At 41.7% G+C, this 21004-nt stretch overlaps 1 protein-coding gene across 7 annotated transcripts in view; it reads right to left on the reverse strand.

Annotated features, from left to right (window-relative positions):
• RHOBTB1 (Rho related BTB domain containing 1) overlaps positions 1-21004 on the reverse strand; it is a 59590-nt gene that overhangs the window by 5254 nt on the left and 33332 nt on the right. For 6 of the 7 annotated variants that reach the window (XM_083740400.1, XM_083740399.1, XM_083740401.1 and 3 more), the window contains 6 exons: positions 15480-15665; positions 13021-13997; positions 10956-11074; positions 2847-2997; positions 2053-2141; positions 995-1100 (listed from right to left, as the gene is read on the reverse strand). In XM_083740400.1, coding sequence (XP_083596526.1) covers positions 995-1100; positions 2053-2141; positions 2847-2997; positions 10956-11074; positions 13021-13997; positions 15480-15665 — 1628 coding nt within the window. Of the gene's footprint in view, positions 1-994; positions 1101-2052; positions 2142-2846; positions 2998-10955; positions 11075-13020; positions 13998-15479; positions 15666-17706; positions 20662-21004 lie in introns of those variants that run through there. The other variant, XM_083740405.1, reaches the window with a different exon arrangement.

The raw sequence follows: 21004 nt of genomic DNA on the forward strand, positions 1-21004 counted from the left end.
CCTTTTATTTAAAATCCATCTCTGGGTTATTTGTGGGGCCTGCCTTGTGTTTTTACATGAGTAGAATGTGTGCTTTTATTTAAAATGCATCACTGGGTTATTTGTGGGGCATAGGAATTCGTTCATCCCCCCACCCCAAATATAGTCCTGCTCCCCACAAGGTCTGAGAGACAGTGGACCGGCCCCCTGCTGAAGAAGTTTGCTGACCCCTGACAAGTAGGGTTGTCTTTTGAAGCCATATCCATAACGTCTTTTGTGAAAGCCACAAAGACCATCAAGTAACAAAAGTTTGGGATTTCAGGCCACAGTTTAACTAATTGTAAACACATCCCCAAATTAATATGTGCTTGTCTGCCCTTTCTTAAACCTCTGTTCCATCTATGACAAACTTCACCTCCGATTCACTTCCTGCCGTCATTCACTTTTTGCAACCTTCCAACTTGAATTCAAACTTTGGTCAATTCAGCCAGGCCTAGATTATCTTAAAACCAAAGGATCACACACGGCAGCAGGATGCCTAATACAGGTAAACAGAACTCTGGGCATGGCTCCTGATGCAGGGAAAGATATGGTAGATGCAGCTCCTACCTGTTGCCTCCTGGCCTTTATGCTTGGTCCCTATCTCACCTAATGTGGTGAGAAGGATTTCATGTTAAAGGTGGGGTGTGTGTGAAAATGAATGGGCATAAGATGTTGAGGTTGCTCCTGCTGCTTCCCACTGCATGGGAAAATTTCAAGGTGCCCTGTGTCTGAATAATTAGATGACAACACCATAGAGACTCCCTTCCCTTCCCATTGTTCTCTGCCAACCCAAACCTTGCCAAAAGCTCAATGAAAACCTCGGTCTTGGGAGCCAAATGAAATAATGCAAAAATGCATGTATGAGCATGTAAATTTACTTGATTTGTAGCCCCCTCCCATCTTTAGAATAAAGAGAAGGCAGATGTACAAAGGTTGGAAGAAAAGGTGGAGAAAGCCTGCTAAACGGCCTTACCAGGAGATTTAGTTTTGATTTCCTTTCGGAATTTGGAACAAACACTGTTGTAGTTGGTGCAGATATAGTGCAAGCACCAAGCCGCCAGCTGGTTAGCGTTGTGGAACTGGAAAAGAAGTGAACTGAATTTATATTCTGTAGAGTTAACAGTCAGTATGTGGAACAATTCTGAAGTTAAAGGCAAGGGAGAATTACTCAGGGATTGAGAGATCACAGTGGCATGTTACAAAAGCTGACAAAGCCACAGATACAGTACTATGGAACCAGCAGGGCTGAAAATCAAAAGTGCAACAGCACCCCCTCCAAAAAAAAAGTTGGGATCCAGAGCAAAGCTAATTACTTTGATTCAGGGTTGCAGATGGATTCACAATCAGAAATTAATTGAAAAAGCTGCTGGGGAAGGGCTGAAGCTGAGTGACAGAACATCTGCCTTGCATGCAGAATGTCTCAGGCATCTTCAGGTAAGACTGGGAGATACCCTGGTCTGAAATCCTGGTCACTGCCAGTCATAGTAGGCCTTACAGACCTATGACCTGACTGTAGAATGTAATGTTCCACACTTAGGTAGGAACAATCAGATGCACAACTATAGAATGTGGGGCATCTGGCTTGACAACAGCACCTGTGAAAAGGATCCTGGGGTCTTAGTTAGACCATAATCTTTACATGAATAAAGGGTGTGATGCAGCGCCTTCCAACTCCACAGGAGAGAGGGAAATGCATGAGTGTGCATTTGTAGGGGTGAATCAGTGGGCAGGGAAAGAGTTAAGCACCACTCTCATTCTCTCCTATGGATGCCCCACCCCTGCATTATCTCAGCAAACACAGGTTTGGGAACATGTGTCTCCTAAGATGATGTACTGACTTTTCTAAAGAAATAGCAGGTCGGTGGGAAGGTATCAATTCCCAGTAACCATGGTTATCATCACAGAGGCATTCTAAAAATTGAAATGTTCTTTTGATCCTTGGGAAACAGCAAACTTCCAAGCATTACACATTCATCATCAGGGAGTTCCTCCCTTCCCCCCATGTGTCCACAGATAATATATTATACTAACCTGGGCTATTTCCAAATCGTACAGCACATCTCCATCTATGCTAACACCACTCACTGATGTTTTGGTAAGCTCCTGCACAGCATGCTGCTCTGTTGGGGTTGAAGAGAAACACAAACCAGTTTACTGTGCAGAATAAATCTAGCTCCCTCCAGCCCCTGTTTTAACTGCCTTTCATCCATTGCAAGACTGCCCAAGGAAAAACAATGCTACTATCTGGGCTGATATAGATTTCTTTTTTTAAAGTCATGGAACAATCTTGCTTCCAGCCACTTCTCTTTGAAACAATTGGAGGGCAGGGGGGGGGAATAAGCAATTATTGGAATTAACTATCATCATATCACTAACAAAATAATTAACCATCAGATTAGAGCAGTAAAAGTAACTTGGACTGCTCTTTTATGCAATACGTGCTTGAACTGGATTAATTTAAAATTGCCCAAGCTCCATTATTAGACCCTTAAAACAGGAATTTGCAATGGAAACTTTAGTGTTCATGCTCTTTCAATTAAGAGTAATCAAGTTGCCTAATGGGCATTATGAATTGCAGACACTTATTTGTGTTTTGTTGCTTAAGCATACACAAGAATGTGGGCTAAATTAACTCAGCACAGAAAAAGAGTGGAGGAAGCAATTATGTTTTTCTAACTGAAAATATGTACTGCAGTTTGATTTTAGGAAGAAACACTGCATGTCTGTTTTTGCCCAAAGATCGTGGGGGAAAAACAACAGCTGACAATTTTAACATCATTGGCAGGAAGCTGAAGGCGACACCTGTAAAAAGAGAGAAACCTTACCTGCAAGCGCAACCAAGTGTGGGAGGCAAAATCTGTTTGCCAGTGCAATTAATTCAAGCGTATCCAACTCCTGACTGGATGATAGCTGCTTGGTGTACAGATAATCCAGAACTGCTTGCATGGAAGTCTTGTTTATATTGGGAAGAACAACCTGAGGGAGGGGTGGGGGGGGAAAGGTATTTTTAATACACTCAGAGCTGGGAGATGATCTACTCAAGGATAAAACACTTGGGCCATATGGCTGTTGCTATTTCCCCCCAAATGCAACTCTGCAATACTTTTATAAAACCAGAGAAAGAGGTTGAAAACAAGAACGTCTTGTTGGAGAATAATTTTATTATTTATACCCCACTCATCTGACTGGGCTGCCCCAGCAACTCTGGGCAGCTTCCAACTTATATAAAAACATAAAAAACATTAAACATAACAAAATCCCTACGCAGGGCTGCCTTCAGATGTCTTCTAGAGGTTGTATGGTTACTTATCTCCTTAGCTCAAGGGGGTCACATAACTCCATACCCTCCAACATTTCTCCAATGAAAATAGGGATGTCCTGAGGAAAAATGTGACTTCCCGGGGTCAAATCAGAAACCAAGACGGCTTCTATATCTGGGACTGTCCCTGGAAAATAGGGACACTTGAAGGATCTGTAAGAGGCCCTCATAGTAAAACAAATGAACAGTAACCAAACTTCCTTCATAAAAGCACTGCTCAGCTTCTGTGTTGTAAACTAAAAAAGAACAGCGGACATTTTATTTTCAGCAGGTCATCACCATCTGTTTTGCACAGCAATGTATCAAGTGGGAATGTCCTTGCAGATGGGGTAGTTCAAATTAGATACTGAACTATTTGTGCACCGGTTTCCATTCCGGGCAGCTGTTTTGCTAATGTCTTGTAAAGGACCAAGTTGGCATAGATTGACCCCTTAGAATGAAGGCTCTCCACAAAGAGCTGCAGGTTAAGCCATGGACAACAAAATCTTCCCCAACAAAATCAAAGAACTTAAAAGTCCTTAACTTCAGCTTGATCATGCACATGTGTTTGTGCATGCACACATGCACGCACAAGCAGGGATGAATGTACATCCATCATGAGCCAAACGCCTGAAGGGGGAGAAAACCTACATATATCAGGTGAAGAAAAATAATAGGCACCATATACACAATGTCAAGGGCACTTCACATTGTCATTTTTGGACTTTGCCTCTGCATTAGCTCATTCTTGTTCTTAATATAAACACCGAGCAGCTAAAAATAATTCAGAGATGCTCTCTGGGCTGCTGATTATTTTTCAGCACCTAGCAGTATTACCTTTCCTAGGACAATTGCTTTCAGTAACTCCGTGTTTGCTGCTACAAAAACTCCCTTAGCGCTTCCAACAACTTTCTTTCCCAAATAAAAAGTGATTATGGCTATGGGATGAGAGCCCTTTGCCAGTAATGCAGAAAGAAGCCAACCTACTCCCCCAATGGTATAAATATAGCAGTGTTTTCCAAACTTCCGATACTTGAGACACATCAGTTTTTCTGAATTAAACTTGGAGACACACTTCGCTCCAGGTCTGGAAGAAAGAATGGCCAGAACACTAGCCGTGCATAAGTGCATCTGGAGATCTCTTTTAAAAAGCAGAGTGGTCCTCTGCACCAGGACAAACTGAGTCATCCTACTATAGCACAACATTGAAGCACACTGGAATTACCTGCTCCTACAGAAAGAAAGGAAGCCTCAGAGCACTCTCTAATTCATTCATTAAATTCCTCACAGAACTCCAACAAGGTCTCATTAAATTACAGAAAGGTGGTGCAGCACATGCTCTGAAATATATGTTTGGGGCTTCAAAAAAGGGTGTTTTGTTGTTGTTGTCGTTTAAGGATGTGGGTCTGTCCCAACGGATCAAGCCTATCCAGCTGCTCCTCGTGGCTGAACTTGACAAATAGGCAACATGGTACCCCTGAATATCTGCCATCCTCCTTGACCACCCAAAGGCACCATTCACGAGATACCTGGGTATCCCTTACACCTCACACCTACTCACTAATGAGAAGTGCTTGCATTGGTTAATCAGCACTGTTGTTGTTTTCTTTGACATACCTTCCTATTCTTCCTTTCTCCCTTATATCCTGCCATTATTGATTTTTAAAAAAATCTTTGTTCTATTTGGAGTTGTATTTTGGAATGACTTAGTGACATTCTTAAGGGACTGTTGCTCCATCTCCTACCCCTTCCTACAAACTAAGCCACTTGGGGTTCAGATGCACACATTTTCGTGAAAATGTGAGGAAAGCAAGTTGCCCTTGCCCAGGGTGATGAGAAAGCTCTCCCTGCTGGATAATTGGCTTGGAGCTCTCTAGCCAGAATGAAAAGCAGATGTGGTGGCACAAATATACCAGAAAGCTGGACTCCTGTACAACTGGCATATCTCATAAGGCAGGTGCAAGCATAGCTTCTCTACAATTTTTTTTAAAAAATGTGGCCCATCAGGGAAGATGTAGGTAGGGGTATAAAAAGATCAGAGAGATGCAGGTGTCAATAGGTCAGGCCTACATGCAAGTGTCTGCTACAAACTTTGGTTGGGTTCACATTGTTGACTGGTGAAGAGAAGTCATAGAATCATGGAATCATAGAATTGTAGAGTTGGATATCCTGGGGGTCATCCAGTCCAACTGCTTGCAATGCAGGAATCTCAACTAGATCATCCATGAGAGATGGCCATCTAAGCTCTGCTTAAAACACCCAAGAAAGGAGAATCCATCCCCTTATCAGGGACTGCGTTCCACTGTTGAACAGCTCTGACCATTAGAAAGTTCTTCCTGATGTCAGAATCTCCTTCCTTGTAACGTGAATCCTTTGGTTTGGGCCATCTTCCTCTGCCGTTTGGATCCTAGCCTCTGGAGCAGGAGAAAACAAGCTTGTTCCATCCTCTATGTGACAGGCCTTTAGATATTTGAAGATGGCTATTACATCTCCTCTCAGTCTCCTCTTTACCAGGCTAAACCTACCCCATTCCCTCAACTGTTCCTCATAACTTTTCTTTATTACAGTTTTCCTCAAAAAAGGGGGGGCATGATCAAATGTGAGAGGGAGTGGTCCTACTGATGTGTGGTTAAAGGACTGAGCTACAAAGACCAAGACCAACAGCTTCCTTTAAAATATTTTGCACTGCTAAGGTACAATTACTATGTACTTTCTGGCAGGAAAATAGGCTTTAAACATCATCATCAAGATGTGGTCAATCCCAGCCTCCACCTTTTCTAGAACATGTTAAATGGCCCTGAATGTCAAAGAGCACAAATTTCTGAAGAATCAGAATAAACCCTATGTTCATCACAGGATTAATTTCAAATTGTATCCTCAGGAAGTAGATAAAACTTTCATTGCAACCCCTAGCAAAACCTGATTAACTCTGGTTATTTTGTCTTACCTTCGCAGCTAAATGTAATTAAAATGTAATTCCTAAGGCTATATTTTTAAAAAAATATTCAAATACTTTCCCTGTACTTCAGCATTTTTTGTGCATGCAAACAGTTTTCAGGGAAGAGTCATCCAGTCTCTTCCTCACCCGCCCTGTAAACTCTGTGAGACTCAGAAAGAAACAGTGAGGAATAGGAAGCAACCTTGTTCAAATTTCAGTGTGAGAGTTGTGCCAACTACTTCTCGTTAACGTCCTCCCATTTCATCAGTATGTATTGCTGCTCTCAATTCCAGTGTTGTACAAGAAGAGAGGCATATCCAGAATTACATGGCCAAAACAAAGACTGCCAAAGAAGGAAGTCTTGACTCGCAAGTACGGAATCTGTCAGTTTCAGTTTCTTCCAGTTTCCAAACTTAAGTTCAGTTCTTCACGTCAGATTGTGATTTTAAAAAAATAAAAAAAGCTCTGCCCAATAATTCATCAGCATTTTAGTGCAAATCTCTCCTAATATATACAATTTTTAATATCCAATTTTGTACAATGTACACATTTTTGGAAGGCAATGGTGCCTTATATAATGCATTTTTGTATGTTATTTTTTTCACACATGTATGCATTTTTATGCAGACTTTACCTCAGTAAGTACATTTTTTGTAAACATTAGTTGGCTGCACAACTGCGCTGTAACATTCAGAGAAGTGCAAATTTCAAAAGATGGCTGTTTCCTGGTTTGTGTATTGTTTCCAAAGTGTGAATTTGGTAGATTTGCCTTTAAATGTGAACTCAATTAAATTTCTTCCACATCTATACTTGCAAGCTTTGACTGTTTTTTGTTTTTTTTTTCAATTGAAAAGAAAAGGGAGGAGTTAAGTACATGCTTGCACATAGCTTCCTTTATAGGTGAGCGGCTATAAAGAAGCAACAGCCCTCCCAAGAAATAATATAATACAGCTCCACTGTCAAATAAACAAGGTATAGGCTACAGAGTCTTCAGCATTATTCTGACTGCAAGGGGGTGGGTTGCCATTTTGCCTCATGTCCTTGACAAGCACATGCAAATCTAGTGTCAGCATGAAGCAACCTTGGGTTCCTGTCACGGCACCAACAGGGTACACCTCACGGAAACTTGCCTCTTCAAAGCTTTCACCCTGGAAGATTTCTCTTTAGTGGCTACCATTGTGTTTTCCCCACAGTGAACTGGTACTACATCAGAGTGGGGATTGGAGAGGTGGGATGATGGGTGCCAGGGAAAAACAACAACATGGCTCTCAGAAGCTTTGCCATCTCCTACAGCTAAAAACGAAACAAGAAAAGCCCACAACTGTGCCATAGTGTGAAATAAGTTCTCCATGAATCTCAAGCGGGCCAACCCACATGGATGGAAGGAGGTCCAAATAGGGTACTTTGCCAAGAGCACCCTCAAACATGGGTAAAATCTGCACACATAGAAAAACCGTTCTGAAAATTCTTTTTTTTTTAAAGTGTTTTTAAAAATACATTGAATTTTCCATAAGGCTCACCATCGCCATCTACTGTCACATTGTATATTGCACTGAAAGCACAGTTAAACGTTTTATTTGAAGCTGTATAGCGGAGGCCCCAGAGCCAGTCCTAGGAACATTAAAAGTTAGGGTGGAGCTCCCCTTCCCACTTTGGACATCCTCAGTTAAGTGCAACTATATTCAGCACGCCTCAGGGAAACCCTGAGCCACCTTAAAGTAAACGCTGGAGGCATTGCTGCCAAATGGAAGCTTGTGGATTTCTTGACAGGGAGTGGAGCCAACAGCTAGGCACCGAACAGGAGGCAAACTAATACTAGCCAGTCTCCAAAGCCACACAATATACCTATGAAAGCAACCCACAGGTGTTCCAGAGGCGTTTTGAGCAGGAGCTGTTCTTGGGGGTTGGCTAGCGAAGGCCACTATTGCAAAAAGTGCAGCAACCGTCACCTTGTTTTCCTCCAGGAAAATTTAGCTAATATGATGTTAAATAAATGCAGAATGCATTCAAGCTCAGCTGCAAAATAATAATAGTAATGTTTGGAACCCACTGTTCTAAAAAGACAAGCGTGGTTTCTAGCTGCCACTAGGGGAGGGCAAAGACCCACCATCTCTCACAGTGTCTTAGATTTAGGTGGATTAAATTTGAAAACTGGAGATATTTCCGTCGGTGTCTGTTGCAAGGACTAAGTGTGAATGCATGAGTTATTGCTGCAAATAACCTGTTCTCCCTGCAGAATTTCAAAACAATAAATAAATTAGAAGCAGCTCATTATATTTATGTCAAATTGCCTCAGTCTCTACGTGCAATACACATCTTGGAACCAACTACTTCCCCGTACATTTCCATGGCTGCGCTTGTACTTTTGAACTTAAAGATCTCAGTTGCGGTGCTTTATGTGCTTCAGAAATCCAAGTCTTTGCAATTAATATTTTAAGGTTACCAAGAAGAACACGAGCTATTAGGGTTTATAATTAGGAAGCAGATTGTAGAAAATGAATATATGTTCTTGTTGCAGGAGAGCTGCTTACTAAAAAATCAAGGTATGTATTTTTAATGAGCCACCTGCTGAGCGTGCCTCTGGGGAGGGAATTATGCTTACTGCTGTTTTAAAAGTAATGAGAAAAAATTTAAAGTAGAACACAGACTTCCAGAATATTAAATACAAAAAAGGGGGGAAAAAAGAAGAGAAAGAGAAAGAAAGCTAAGCCACAGCATTGCTAAGGGGTATCATTTTCCCTTGATGTGGATGCCTCCCTCAATACTCCAGCAGAAAGCAAAGCTGCTATAGTTAAAATGTGATAAATAATTAGGAAGTTGTCCCAAGCATCTGAGTTTCAACAAAAACTAATCAGGCTGGGATGAGCTGATCTGCCCTTCTTATTTAAAAGCATAAATACGATAGTCTCTTTCCATGTTGCCACTAGCACTTTAGCATTCCAGATGATATTTCATAGCAGTGTAGATAATGAGTATTCTTCACTTTAAGAATGGAGGTGTCTTGAGGAGCTTCTTAAAAAAATTATAATTTAAGACTGTAGTAGGTTTTTATTTAGAATTCTCGTTAAGGTCTGGCCAGCGCCATAAAGGTAAAGGTAAAGGTACCCCTGCCCGTACGGGCCAGTCTTGCCAGACTCTGGGGTTGTGCGCCCATCTCACTCAAGAGGCCAGGGGCCAGCGCTGTCCGGAGACACTTCCGGGTCACGTGGCCAGCGTGACATCGCTGCTCTGGCGAGCCAGAGCCGCACACGGAAACGCCGTTTACCTTCCCGCTGGTAAGCGGTCCCTATTTATCTACTTGCACCCGGAGGTGCTTTCGAACTGCTAGGTTGGCAGGCGCTGGGACTGAGCAGCGGGAGCGCACCCCGCCGCAGGGATTCGAACCGCTGACCTTTCGATGGGCAAGTCCTAGGCACTGAGGCTTTAACCCACAGCGCCACCTGGTGCCACAGCGCCACCTGCCAGCGCCATACCAAAGGCAATTTTAACACAAAACTGCTCTGCGGCATTTGCTCTGTAGCACAGAATCATAGAATCTGTAGAGCTGGAAGGGACCACAGGGGTCATCTAGTCCAACCAGCTGCAATGCAGGAATTTTTTTTTGCAAAGGGCGGGTCTTGAACCTGGGACCTTGAGATAAAGAGTCTTATGCTCCACTGACCAAGCTATTCCAGCTTGCAGTTGCAGTGACAGGGAAGCAAGGGGCAGATGGGGCTTATCACTCTGGGAAGGCAGCCCATCACTGCTGGTTTTTTGACTGAATTGTTACTTACACTGTTGAATTTGTATTTTATTATTTTAATTTGTTTTATGATGCAAACCACATTGAAAAGTGCTATAAAGGTAAAGGGACCCCTGACCATTAGGTCCAGTTGCGGACGACTCTGGGGTTGCGGACAAATACCAAAAATAACCCAGAAGGGATGGGATTAACATATGGATGGAAAGAAACCCTCCTCTAAATGAGGCAGTTTGCTTGATATTTAATTATGTTTACAATAAGATCAGGCCCCTGCGGGTGTGTACTTGGCAGAGAAAAAGCTATTGCTTAGGTGTGATTTTCATGAAGGATACAACATGCATTTATTTTGTAGCCTAGATTTAGAACCCGTCCAAGATATCACAATGATTCCATTTGAAGATATAATGTGCTGCCTAGCAATTGAGGCTTTCAGAATGTCTGCTTTGATAACAGAGTCAGGGAAGGAGGGGCAAAACTCCTATTCTCCAGAGAAGGCCTGCTGGAAAATCCTATTGCCAGAAATGCCAATCACACTCTTTGGGTTAAAAATCAGGAAGTCAGACAATACTGCCAGGAGACCAAATTTCATCCAGAGCACTTCTATCTGTGACCCCCAGAAAAGTGGCTTGAAGAGTTTTCCTGTTCTTCTAGTTCCTCCCACCAAAGTTCATCTAAAACGATCTTCTTATACACAACAACAGTACAGGGACACCAACATTTAATTTACTTTAAAATTCAAATTTAAGAAACGAGAGAGAGAGAGAAATTACCATAACGACTGAAATTTCTTGAGAAAGGAGTCACTTAGAACCTAAAACATTTTGAAAATGCTCTCTGGGCTAGTGATGACAAACTCCAGCAAAATGTCCCCTTTGTTTAAACCACTGCAATTTATCAACCCAAAGGGTAAAGCTTACGGCACATTATTGAGGCTACACACCAAAGAGAACAAGTACCTCAGTGTTTGAGCTTTCAATGAACGATCCTCCAAACATTGCAGACATCCATTCACAGCTACAGATCAGTAGTGGCTTGTGAGCATTAATGTTTCCATCTTCCAGCTTAAATGTCACATCTGGCAATGGGATCAGAGAAACAGAACCATAACCTATGGTGGAAAGTGCTTGGAGCCAAATACAACAACTGGAGGAGGGCGTTACAGAAACTGGAGGAGGGCGTTACAGAGCTCTCTCTCTCACGGATATTACTGCAAATGCATCCAAAAGGGCACATAATAATTATTTCTAAGTGAGACACAGATGACCATTAAAACCTGGGCCTGCAGAGGAGGAACAGCTTTGCACTCTTCACTTTTTGGCCTCTGAAGGCTTCATATACACAAATGGAAGCAGTTTAAACTCGTCCACTCAGACACGAGTCGTTTGCTTGTGTGAATACAGGCAGCATCCAGCATCTGACAATATTCCACTTCATGCAATTCACCCAAGAGGATGCATGTCTCAGAATTAAGGAGCATAGCTCAGTGGTTGGTGGTGCACATTCTTTCCAAGATACCAAACATTCCCACTTAGGGCTGACCAAAAATCCCTGTTTGAAACCCTGGAGAGCTCCTGCCAGTCAGTGCACACAGTTTCTGATATAAATAGAGTAATGCTTTGACTCCGTGTAAGGTTGCTTCTTAGGTTCTTGATTCCTGGTTATGTTAGTTCTTAGGAATGGGCTATAGAGAAAAATATTAATGAATCAGTCTGCCTGCATAAGGATGAAACAGGATGTACATATGCAACTTTAATTCCTAGATGCAGGTTTCGTATTGATTTGAACTAGCCAGCCAAATCTTTGCTGTGGACCTCTTGTTATTTATATTGTTTCTTGTGCAGACTAATGGTTTTGTCTACATTAAATTAAACTGGTTTAAGAACCACACCCTTAGATTAGGAGGGGGGAGCCCTGTTGCTCTAGTGCAGGCATAGGCAAACTCGGCCCTCCGGATGCTTTGGGACTACAACTCCCATCATCCCTGACCACTGGTCCTGTTAGCTAGGGATGTTGGGAGTTGTAGTCCCAAAACAACTGGAGGGCCTAGTTTGCCTATGCCTGCACTAGTGGGAGTCCTTGCACTGCCTTCTGCTAGTGGAATGGGCTAGCTGAATATGGCGCCAATGACCCTTATTTCACTCCCTCATCTGAGAGGTCATTAATATTATCATTTAACAGGCACAGAACTGCAGCTGACAGACATTTGCACAAGGCCATCTATCATGTGTATGGACATCCAAGATTCACTTCTAATTACTTCCTGTTGTACCACAGTGGCCTCTGGTTCAGACACTCTGTAATCCTCCACATAGCATGGACCTGTAGCTTCAACCACATGGAGGAAGGTAACATATCAGCCAGCATATTTCCTGGCAATGATTTCCATCAATGCAGTAGAAGCATTCTTTTAAAAAAAGTTGGCATGCTCACACAAATCCCTACCAGGAAACAGCTCATATGTTGCATCCTACATGGGCCTGTACCATAGAGCTAGGGATAGAATGATTTCCCCCACATATTAGCGCAATTTGATATTTTACTTTATTTTTAAATTCTCATGAAAATTCACCAGCATTTTACCACAAATCTCTCCTAATGTAATTTTTGTTTTGACCAATGTGCAATTTTTTGCAAGCAATTATCCCCAATGTAATGCATTTTTGCACCTTAGTTTCACTAATAACTTCATTTTCCCCAATATATGCGTTTTTGTAAACACTAATTGGAGAACTGCATCACAAAACTTGGATAAGTTTGAATTTTGAAGGATAGCTTTGTTTTGGTTTGCATATTGTTTCAGACAGTGCAGATTTGATAGATTTGGCTTTAACTGCATTTTGGGTCAAATTTCTCTTCCATCTTTACATAGAGCTGCTGTCCCTGGTAGGGTTTATGATGTTGGAACTGGACCAATGACTTCTACTTGAGTGTTATATATTGCTTTATATATGGAACTATTGATTGGATGACTTTTGTGGATTAATTCAAAGGGATAATGAGGATGTATTCATGTATTCTCACCAGAAAATGTTTCTTTAGAGAGGCATTCTTTTATCCTGTTAGCTTTTCTGACATGGAAAGCCTTTGTAATTTCCTGGTTCATGAAGGCTTCCTTATTCGTAATGTTTTCCACCATCATCCGCAGGTCAAACACTTCCAATATCTCAGCAATCTGAGCTACTCTGGTAAGATCCTTCTCGTTTTCATCCAGCTGCCCTGTGTACAAAAACTGCAGAACAGTTTTAAAAGGCCCAGGCTGAATAGAAGCATCTATCTTGACCACTGTTACAGCACAAGTCCTCTTTGAAACAGGGTTGACCCGCGTTTCTCTATGCATGCTAACAAAGCCTTTGCCCAAAAATGTTGGCGCTTGCTTCAGGCAACTGGCTTCCCCTGCTTCAAGCTCTAACCTTGTTAAAGGGTTACCACCACCTGCTAATGACGTGAGTTTGGCATTCGAAGATTTTAAGGTTGCCATCTCACTACTCTCATCTGTTTCAAGGCTGCATTTTCTGGCCATAAAGCTTCTACTGGCCCTTTCTTTATTGCAAGGAGTTTCAGATAAGTCTGGGGTTTCTTCACATTCCATTAAAAAAAGGTCATAAAACTTCGAAGAGGAGGTAGCTAGGTAGATCTTGTGAGCAAAAATGTGAGTATCTTCCTGGAGGATAAACATGACATCTGCACACAATGGATTGTCCAATAAGTATCCGGCTTCATTGATACTGGTGATGGGACACTCTGGGATTTTGATAACCGGAGGAGGTGCCTTTGGAGGTAGAAATGGAGCTTGAAGCAAAGGCTTCTGAACTTTCTTCAAATGCGATTTCCAGAACTGTAGATGTCTCCTGGAGATCAGGGCAGCTCTAATGGCATTATCAAACACATCCTTGACGCCAAACTGGTCAAATACACTGGTTTCGTAATATGGTATCCCAAGCTCCTTGGCAACCTCTCTGCCTCTTTCTGGTGGCAAGATGTCTCCCCGTTTGATAGGCCTGTGAAGTAAACAAACAAACAAACAAACAAACAAACAAACAAACAAACAAGTAGCTCATGAGAGCTGGATATGGCTTCCATATCTCATTGAAATACACCTATACATGGGTAGTAGTAGTTGTAATAATAATAATAATAATAATAATAATATTCCTGCATTGCAGAGGATCCATGGAGTCCCTTCCAACTCTTATGTTTTTATCTTTATGGAATTCATTTCTGTATCACACGACCATTTCTGTTAGCTTCAGTGGCTTTTAAAAGGGTTTAGGCAAGTTCAGGATGGCAAGCTTTACCAATGAGGCATATCCAAAGGGAACCTCCACATTCAGGGACAACGTAGCTCTGGATATAAAGGAAGAGGGCTATTGCCTTTATCAATGAGCATCTTTCTAGCTATTACTTGAAGCAAGGTGCTTGAACTCCATTCTGATCCAACAAGGCTCTTATTATTTTGAACACTGTTCCACGCAACAAGAACATGGGCTTTCTGGGTCAATCTGACACAAAATAAACTTCTTATTTTAGAAACAGAAAGCAATTGCACTTGAAAATCAGAAGTATGCATCTAGCACCAAATCAAGCAATTGGCTGCAATTGTTGGGCCAGGTTTTTGTGTGTGTGAAACCTGGACCTCAGCAGCAGAGAAAATGCTTTAGAGTCATTTGGTTCAATCCAAACAGTTATAGGGTACTAGGTTGCAGGACTGGTTAAGACTTCTCCTTAAGATCTTGGAGATTCACTGTCAGGTGGAACAGAGAGTACAGTGTTAGATGAACCAATAACCTGACACAGTATAAAGCAACGTGTCATATATGGGGATGGTGAACCAGTGGCCCTCCAGATGTTGCTGGACTACAACTTCCATGACCTCTGACCACTGGCCATGCTGGCTGGGACTGATGGGAATTGGAGTCCCAGAACACCTGGAGAGCCAAAGATTCCCCATCTCTGATATATACTGTCAGGACAGGGGCAGAGAATCTGTAGGCCTAAGCTAGCATAGCCCTCATCATCATCCAGCTCTTACAGTCCACACCACTGTTCTGAGAATTGCTTCCTCTTTGTGCCTGCACACATGTAAGAGAAAAGATGTGGTGGCACTGACAGATAAAAGAGTTTTAGCAGCAGTGGGCAACCTGATGTTGTTAGACTACAACTCCCATCATCCTTGACTACTAGACCCTGCTGGCTGGGCTGAAGAGAGATGTAGTCCAACAATATCTGGGGGGGGGCAGGCTGCCCACCTGAAGCTATGCAATCCTGCAAGCACTGCCCCCTTTTGGTTGTGGCTCCACCCACCACTAACTCTGGCTCCTGACTGGCTTTTGCCATTAGCCAATGGGCCTTTATAAGAAAAATGTGAGCCACTCCTGATTTAGGAGGCAGAAGACTACATACTCCCCAGAAGCTGAGATGCATACTAATATTGTCAAATGAAAACATGGATTTCTCCTACTGAATATTGAAGCCAACTTTACCTTGCTAATGGCCTTCTGGCTCGGTTTACAGCTTCCAGATCAGCATATCGAAGATCCAGTTGGCAACCAACCAGAATAACAGGTGTGCGAGGACAGAAATGCTTGATTTCTTGATACCACATGGTTTTCACATGATTCAGGGAGTTAGGGTTAGCAATGGAAAAACACAGGACAACAACATCGGACCTGGAATAAACATGCATTGGCTTAAATGAAAATTATATCGCATCCTCTGTGTGTAAATAGGAAAAGGAAAACAAAAAACACACCCTATATTCCATGCAAAGCATTTCTCTTAGGTGTCTCAAAACCAGGTTCCTAGAGAACACTTCATACGCATGCAAATTATTTGTTAAAATCCTACTTTCTTCCACAACCCCCAAGACACCAGAGAACCCTCCTCATCCCCTGACAGGTGTCATCTTCAGTGAGTAAGAGCCATTGCCAAAATTCTACAACAGCAACTACAGATGGGAATGGGCTGCCATTTTGCTTCCATCACAACATGCCAAACTCTAATTTGTAGAGAAAAGTTAGGTGGCTGTCCAGCCCTTTCTTAATAGGAACATGTAAGGTAACATGACACAGAGATTAGTCAAGAGTGCCTCTCAGAATGGACCATTTCACACAGAATATAGTAAAAATACCAGGTTTGCCACCATGTGTAAATGCAACAGGGAGGTATCTGGCTCTCTGTTGAGGATACCTGTAGGATGCCTGCATTTCCAATATTTTTTGTCTCATTCATACATATTTAGGTGTGCACTTTAAAAACAACAACACTTGCATACGTGCATATTTATTTACAAGATGTGCCCTTAGCTTCCTCAAGCTGGGAAAAGAATGAAGTTTCTTTAAGCTGGCAATAGTCAGCCCCAGTGCACTGAATGTTATAGGCTATGATTATTATTTTTTGAGATTTATTTATTTTTAATCTTGTTTTTACCCAGCGCTAAGTTCACCAAGGCCAATCACTTCTACAATGTGTGGAAATAAACACTGACAGAAAGGTGGAATTATGCAGATGCCCTGTTAACATTTTTGCACACTGAAGCTTTTAAATAAAAATAGCTATTGCAAAAAAGAGCTGTGCTACATAAGACAGAGAAGGAATAGATCTTTAGAAGCAAGTGATATGTTAATTATAGTGTGTGTGTGTGTGTGTGTGTGTGTGTAGGTATATAATAATTAGGGTTCTGTTCCAGGCAATATAAGCATGTTTTTTTAAACACACACACGCATATACAAAACATATGATTGAACACTTTTCCTGAAACAGGTACCAAAATAATTAAGGAAATTAAGGGATCAGTTCATAATTCTCAGTCATGGATAGTAACTGCAAAACCTTAATAGGTAAAGTATCAAGTATAACAGTGCTAGAAAGCGGAAATGCTCTTACAAGATTCCTGCAAACATGAGTAACAGCAACAATGGTGAACCAATAAAAAAACTAAAAAATGCAAACCATTCCATTCCAATTAATTTCTATTAAACTTTAATTTAGCACCAATTTGTTGTGCCTCCACATTTGGGCAATTAAGAGAGCGAGACCTGTATGAATACCAACATTTGCCTTCTAAATCATTAATGATCTACCTGTTCCATACTGCTGCTCTCCTCATTTCACAGAGGACACAGCAGCTCTATCTAGCAATTCTTAGCAATACCTAAAAATAATCTGTAATAGAATGCAATGCAGATAGTGCTGTATGTCTATGTTTAATAGTAGACAGGTGCATGTGTGTGTTATATAAATGACTGCAAACCCATAGAGCAGAGGGCTTTAATATAAGAGTTTGTGGTAAACACATTCATTTCCCTTATGCTTTTGGGAGGCTACTTCAGAGCCAGATCTTCTTCTCTGGGCACCTCACTAAAACTATCCCACAGTTTGTAGAAACACAGTTGGAAGAAACTGCAACACTTACCTGGGGCTTAACCTATGCTAACATTTGCTATCAGTTGCTTGCATTTCAAGCATTTTATATTCGCCATGACTATATGACAGCTTAATTCATATGAGTGTAACTCAAACCTTTTAAAACATAAAAAAAAAAAAACTGTCCAGTAGCACCTTAGAGACCAACTAGGTTTGTTCTTGGTATTAGCTTTCGTGTGCATGCACACTTCTTCAGGTATCTGAATTTTCTTATATATTTTGACTGCGTCAGGCCAACACGGCTACCTAACTCAATCTTAAACCTTTTAAGTTTCAAGTTCTCACCTGCTTGGTGTCTTCTCTCCACCAAGAACCCTTATAGGAGGTAGAAATTCACCAGACATTTCTAATGCGCTGCCTACTTAGGCCTGAAATCTTAAGTTATCCCTGCAATACAGATATGTTTCCATCCTCATAATTATAAATAGAATTGTGCTGCTGTAGAAGGGTTAAGGAGACACAAGCCACATCCACAAAATATATTTAAAACACATTGTTTCCCCCCAAAGAATCCTGGGAACTGTAGCCTGTTAAGGGTGCTGGGAATTGTAGTTCTTTGAGTGGTCAACTACAGTCCCCACAATTCTTTGAGGGAAGCTATATGACTGTTAAAGTGGTATAAATGTCATTTAAATGGTGTTGGTATCAGCTAACTTCTCATTCCCTGCCCCCCTGCATGAACCACTCTCCTCAAAGGGCCAAGCATTTCAGCTGAGGAAATCTGGACTATAAATTTATCAGGTCAAAACCACACAAGACTGAAATTTCAGGGGTTGTTTTGTGCTGTCAAAATGGTACTAAAGCCCCAGTCCTTTGCACATTCACTTGAAGTCTCATGGAACTCATTGGCATTTCCAGTAAACACACATAGAATCAGGCTGCACAATAGTTTAACACAGCAAAACCTATTCCATACATAACCTTAAGATTGCAGGGACACTTGACCCAGCTGACTACAGCACTCTAATGTTATTTTATGCTGTGTATAGTATCACCTGACCTTCAGTATTTGTATTTCTAGTAAGGCAAGGTACACTGCACTTTCAGTACTGATAGAGATTAATTATTGCCAACCCCAACGGATTTCAAATCCAAATTTTGTAACAAGGACAACCAAATCCATAACCAGAAGCCTCAATTATGCAACCAGGTTGTACTGTGCAATGGTGCATCAGACTACTTGCTTTTAAACAATTTTGATAGCACAACTTGTCTTGTTACATCATGGAATGCATTTTTTCCCTTTGGTAGGAAAGAGAGTACTAGAGAAAGAAGGGGAGGGGTCATAGAGGCTGTATCACCTACTCTGGAACTCATCCTATTACCTATTCTGGAGCAAACACCCTCTTCGCTGTTAATATTTATCTCATTGTGCAACTGCTAAAGAGAAAGGCTTAGTGCAACTCTGCATATTACTGCTGCATTTCTCCTTTCCCCATGTACAGCCTATTATTATGACCAAATACTTGGGGTGGGGAGGTGGAAATCCCAGCTGAAGCTTCTCTGACTCAGAGGCACAACAAACAACACAGGGGTTGCAGCAGCTTCTGGTAGGTGTTCGTTGCAGTAAAACATGCAATATGTGGAGGTATGCCACCCCTAAAAACTTGTCCAATCAGATTAGCTGCAGCACCCTCACACTTTGAATGCCTGCTGCAGTAAACATGTAAATTCCTCAGTGGCCCAGGGATAAAGTTAATGTTGGTCAGTCATGTCCAGCGCTGCCTGCTCTACCTTACAGAAGTAAGGATTTGTCCCAGGGAACATCCATAGGTCAGTGGCAGAACACATGCTTCATACTCAAAAGGTCCCCGGATAATCCCTGGTGTCACCAGGTAGGGCTGGAAAAGACTCCTACCTGAAAGCCTGGGAAGCTGCAAACATTCAGTGATGATAGCACAGAGCTACATCCACAAATGACCTGGCCTGGTATGTGGCAGTTTCCTATGTTTCTATATTCATAAAAGTATTTATATACTGCAATATGTTGGGGTGGTATACAGCAATGTATGTATACAATAAAACATATAACACCATTATAAACAGTACAAATGTTACAGACCGCAAGGGCTGGTTGCCTGGGTTCCCTTTGGTGGGAATGCCGGGGCTTGACTTTCGACATGCAAATGATGTTTTATACCACTGATCTATGGCCGCTCTCCTGCATAATTTAGCCTAGGCCAAAACCACCATTACAATATCTAATATTTAACAGTCGTTCTCTCTCACCAGGGAAATATAGTTCTTTGGGGCGAGGAAATGACTAAGGATCTCCAGCAGAGAATTCTTAGCACCCTTGCCAAGATACCGTTCCCAGCATGCTTTGGGGGAAGCTGTAGTATGGATATGCCTAATGAAGCTTAAGTATTTGATCAGCATAGCGCTGAAAAAAAGCCAGACTAACTATCTGTCAACTCCATTATATTGTTTATGATGGAGAAAATCTGCTTTTACAAATGAGTTAACCGAGGCACAATTTTCCCCATTAATAAATGCAAACAGCATTCATGCACACATTTCAGTGCTGGGGAAGAGAGAACCAAAAAGGCTTGCACAGATAGCTTGTAAGCAAGGCAGTGTCTTCACAGTATTAAAAGTTTCAGTAAAATGTAGCAGCAGCCACCATATGAAGATGAAGTTCATAAGCGACTGGGAGGCATAACCAAATGATCTGAAAATGAATGACTATGGCTGCGTTCAGACCATTGTTTACAGTGACAGGAATGAGCCACAGCTAGCCTTGGGGTTACGTGAGCCCTGTTACTCTCTGGTGTGTTCATAAGGAGTAGCTTGGAAGCTGTCATTTCCATTTTTTTTAAATTAACCATAACTTGTTATCTCACCAGAATCTGACAAACTGTGATTAATCTTAACTGTGGTTTCTGTGAAAGAAGTAAATGTCAAATAACGGGTTATAAAGCTTGTTTCAAAAGACAGTTAAGGCTAACCACAGTTTAGGGGGTAAATGTAATGCTAAAACTGTGGTTAATCAAAAACAGAAGTGAAAGCTTCCAAGATCCTCCTCATGGTTGCACTCCAAGGAGGAGTGGGAAAGGGGAAACATTTGACCCCAAGGTCTGCTGCAGGTTTTCCCCCATCATGATAAACAATGGTTTATCATGGTGCCCACAGTTACAGCCTATGAGTGCACTCTCACAACAAATGGGACTGCAATGCAAGGAGTAGACTACAATATGAGGGGCCAAAAAGACATCCAACAAAGGCATGGCAAGACCATGCACCAGCCTGGATGGGAGCAGGAAAGAAAAATCAATTCTATACTTTACCGAGAGCAGTGAGGCTTCTTAAGTAGAGGTGTTATGTGTGAAACTGTCAAAACACCCTGAAATATATATTCAGATTTTGATAGTGAGGAGCATGCAGAGGTGTTTGGTTTTCCCCCCAAAGAACTTGCGTAACATGAGATTTCAGTTGAATTCAGTACAAAAAACAGCAGCAGCTCTTGAGGGAAACAGATTATTTTCAACTTATATTGTTCAATGACAGCTCTAGAAGATGAAAATACTTAATTTCTGTACTAACCATGGGCTGCTTCACAACTAACATTTTTTTTCTGAGGTAG

This window comes from Podarcis gaigeae (assembly GCF_964106915.1).
Source record: "Podarcis gaigeae genome assembly, chromosome: 5".
Classification (NCBI taxonomy): Eukaryota; Metazoa; Chordata; class Lepidosauria; order Squamata; family Lacertidae; genus Podarcis; species Podarcis gaigeae.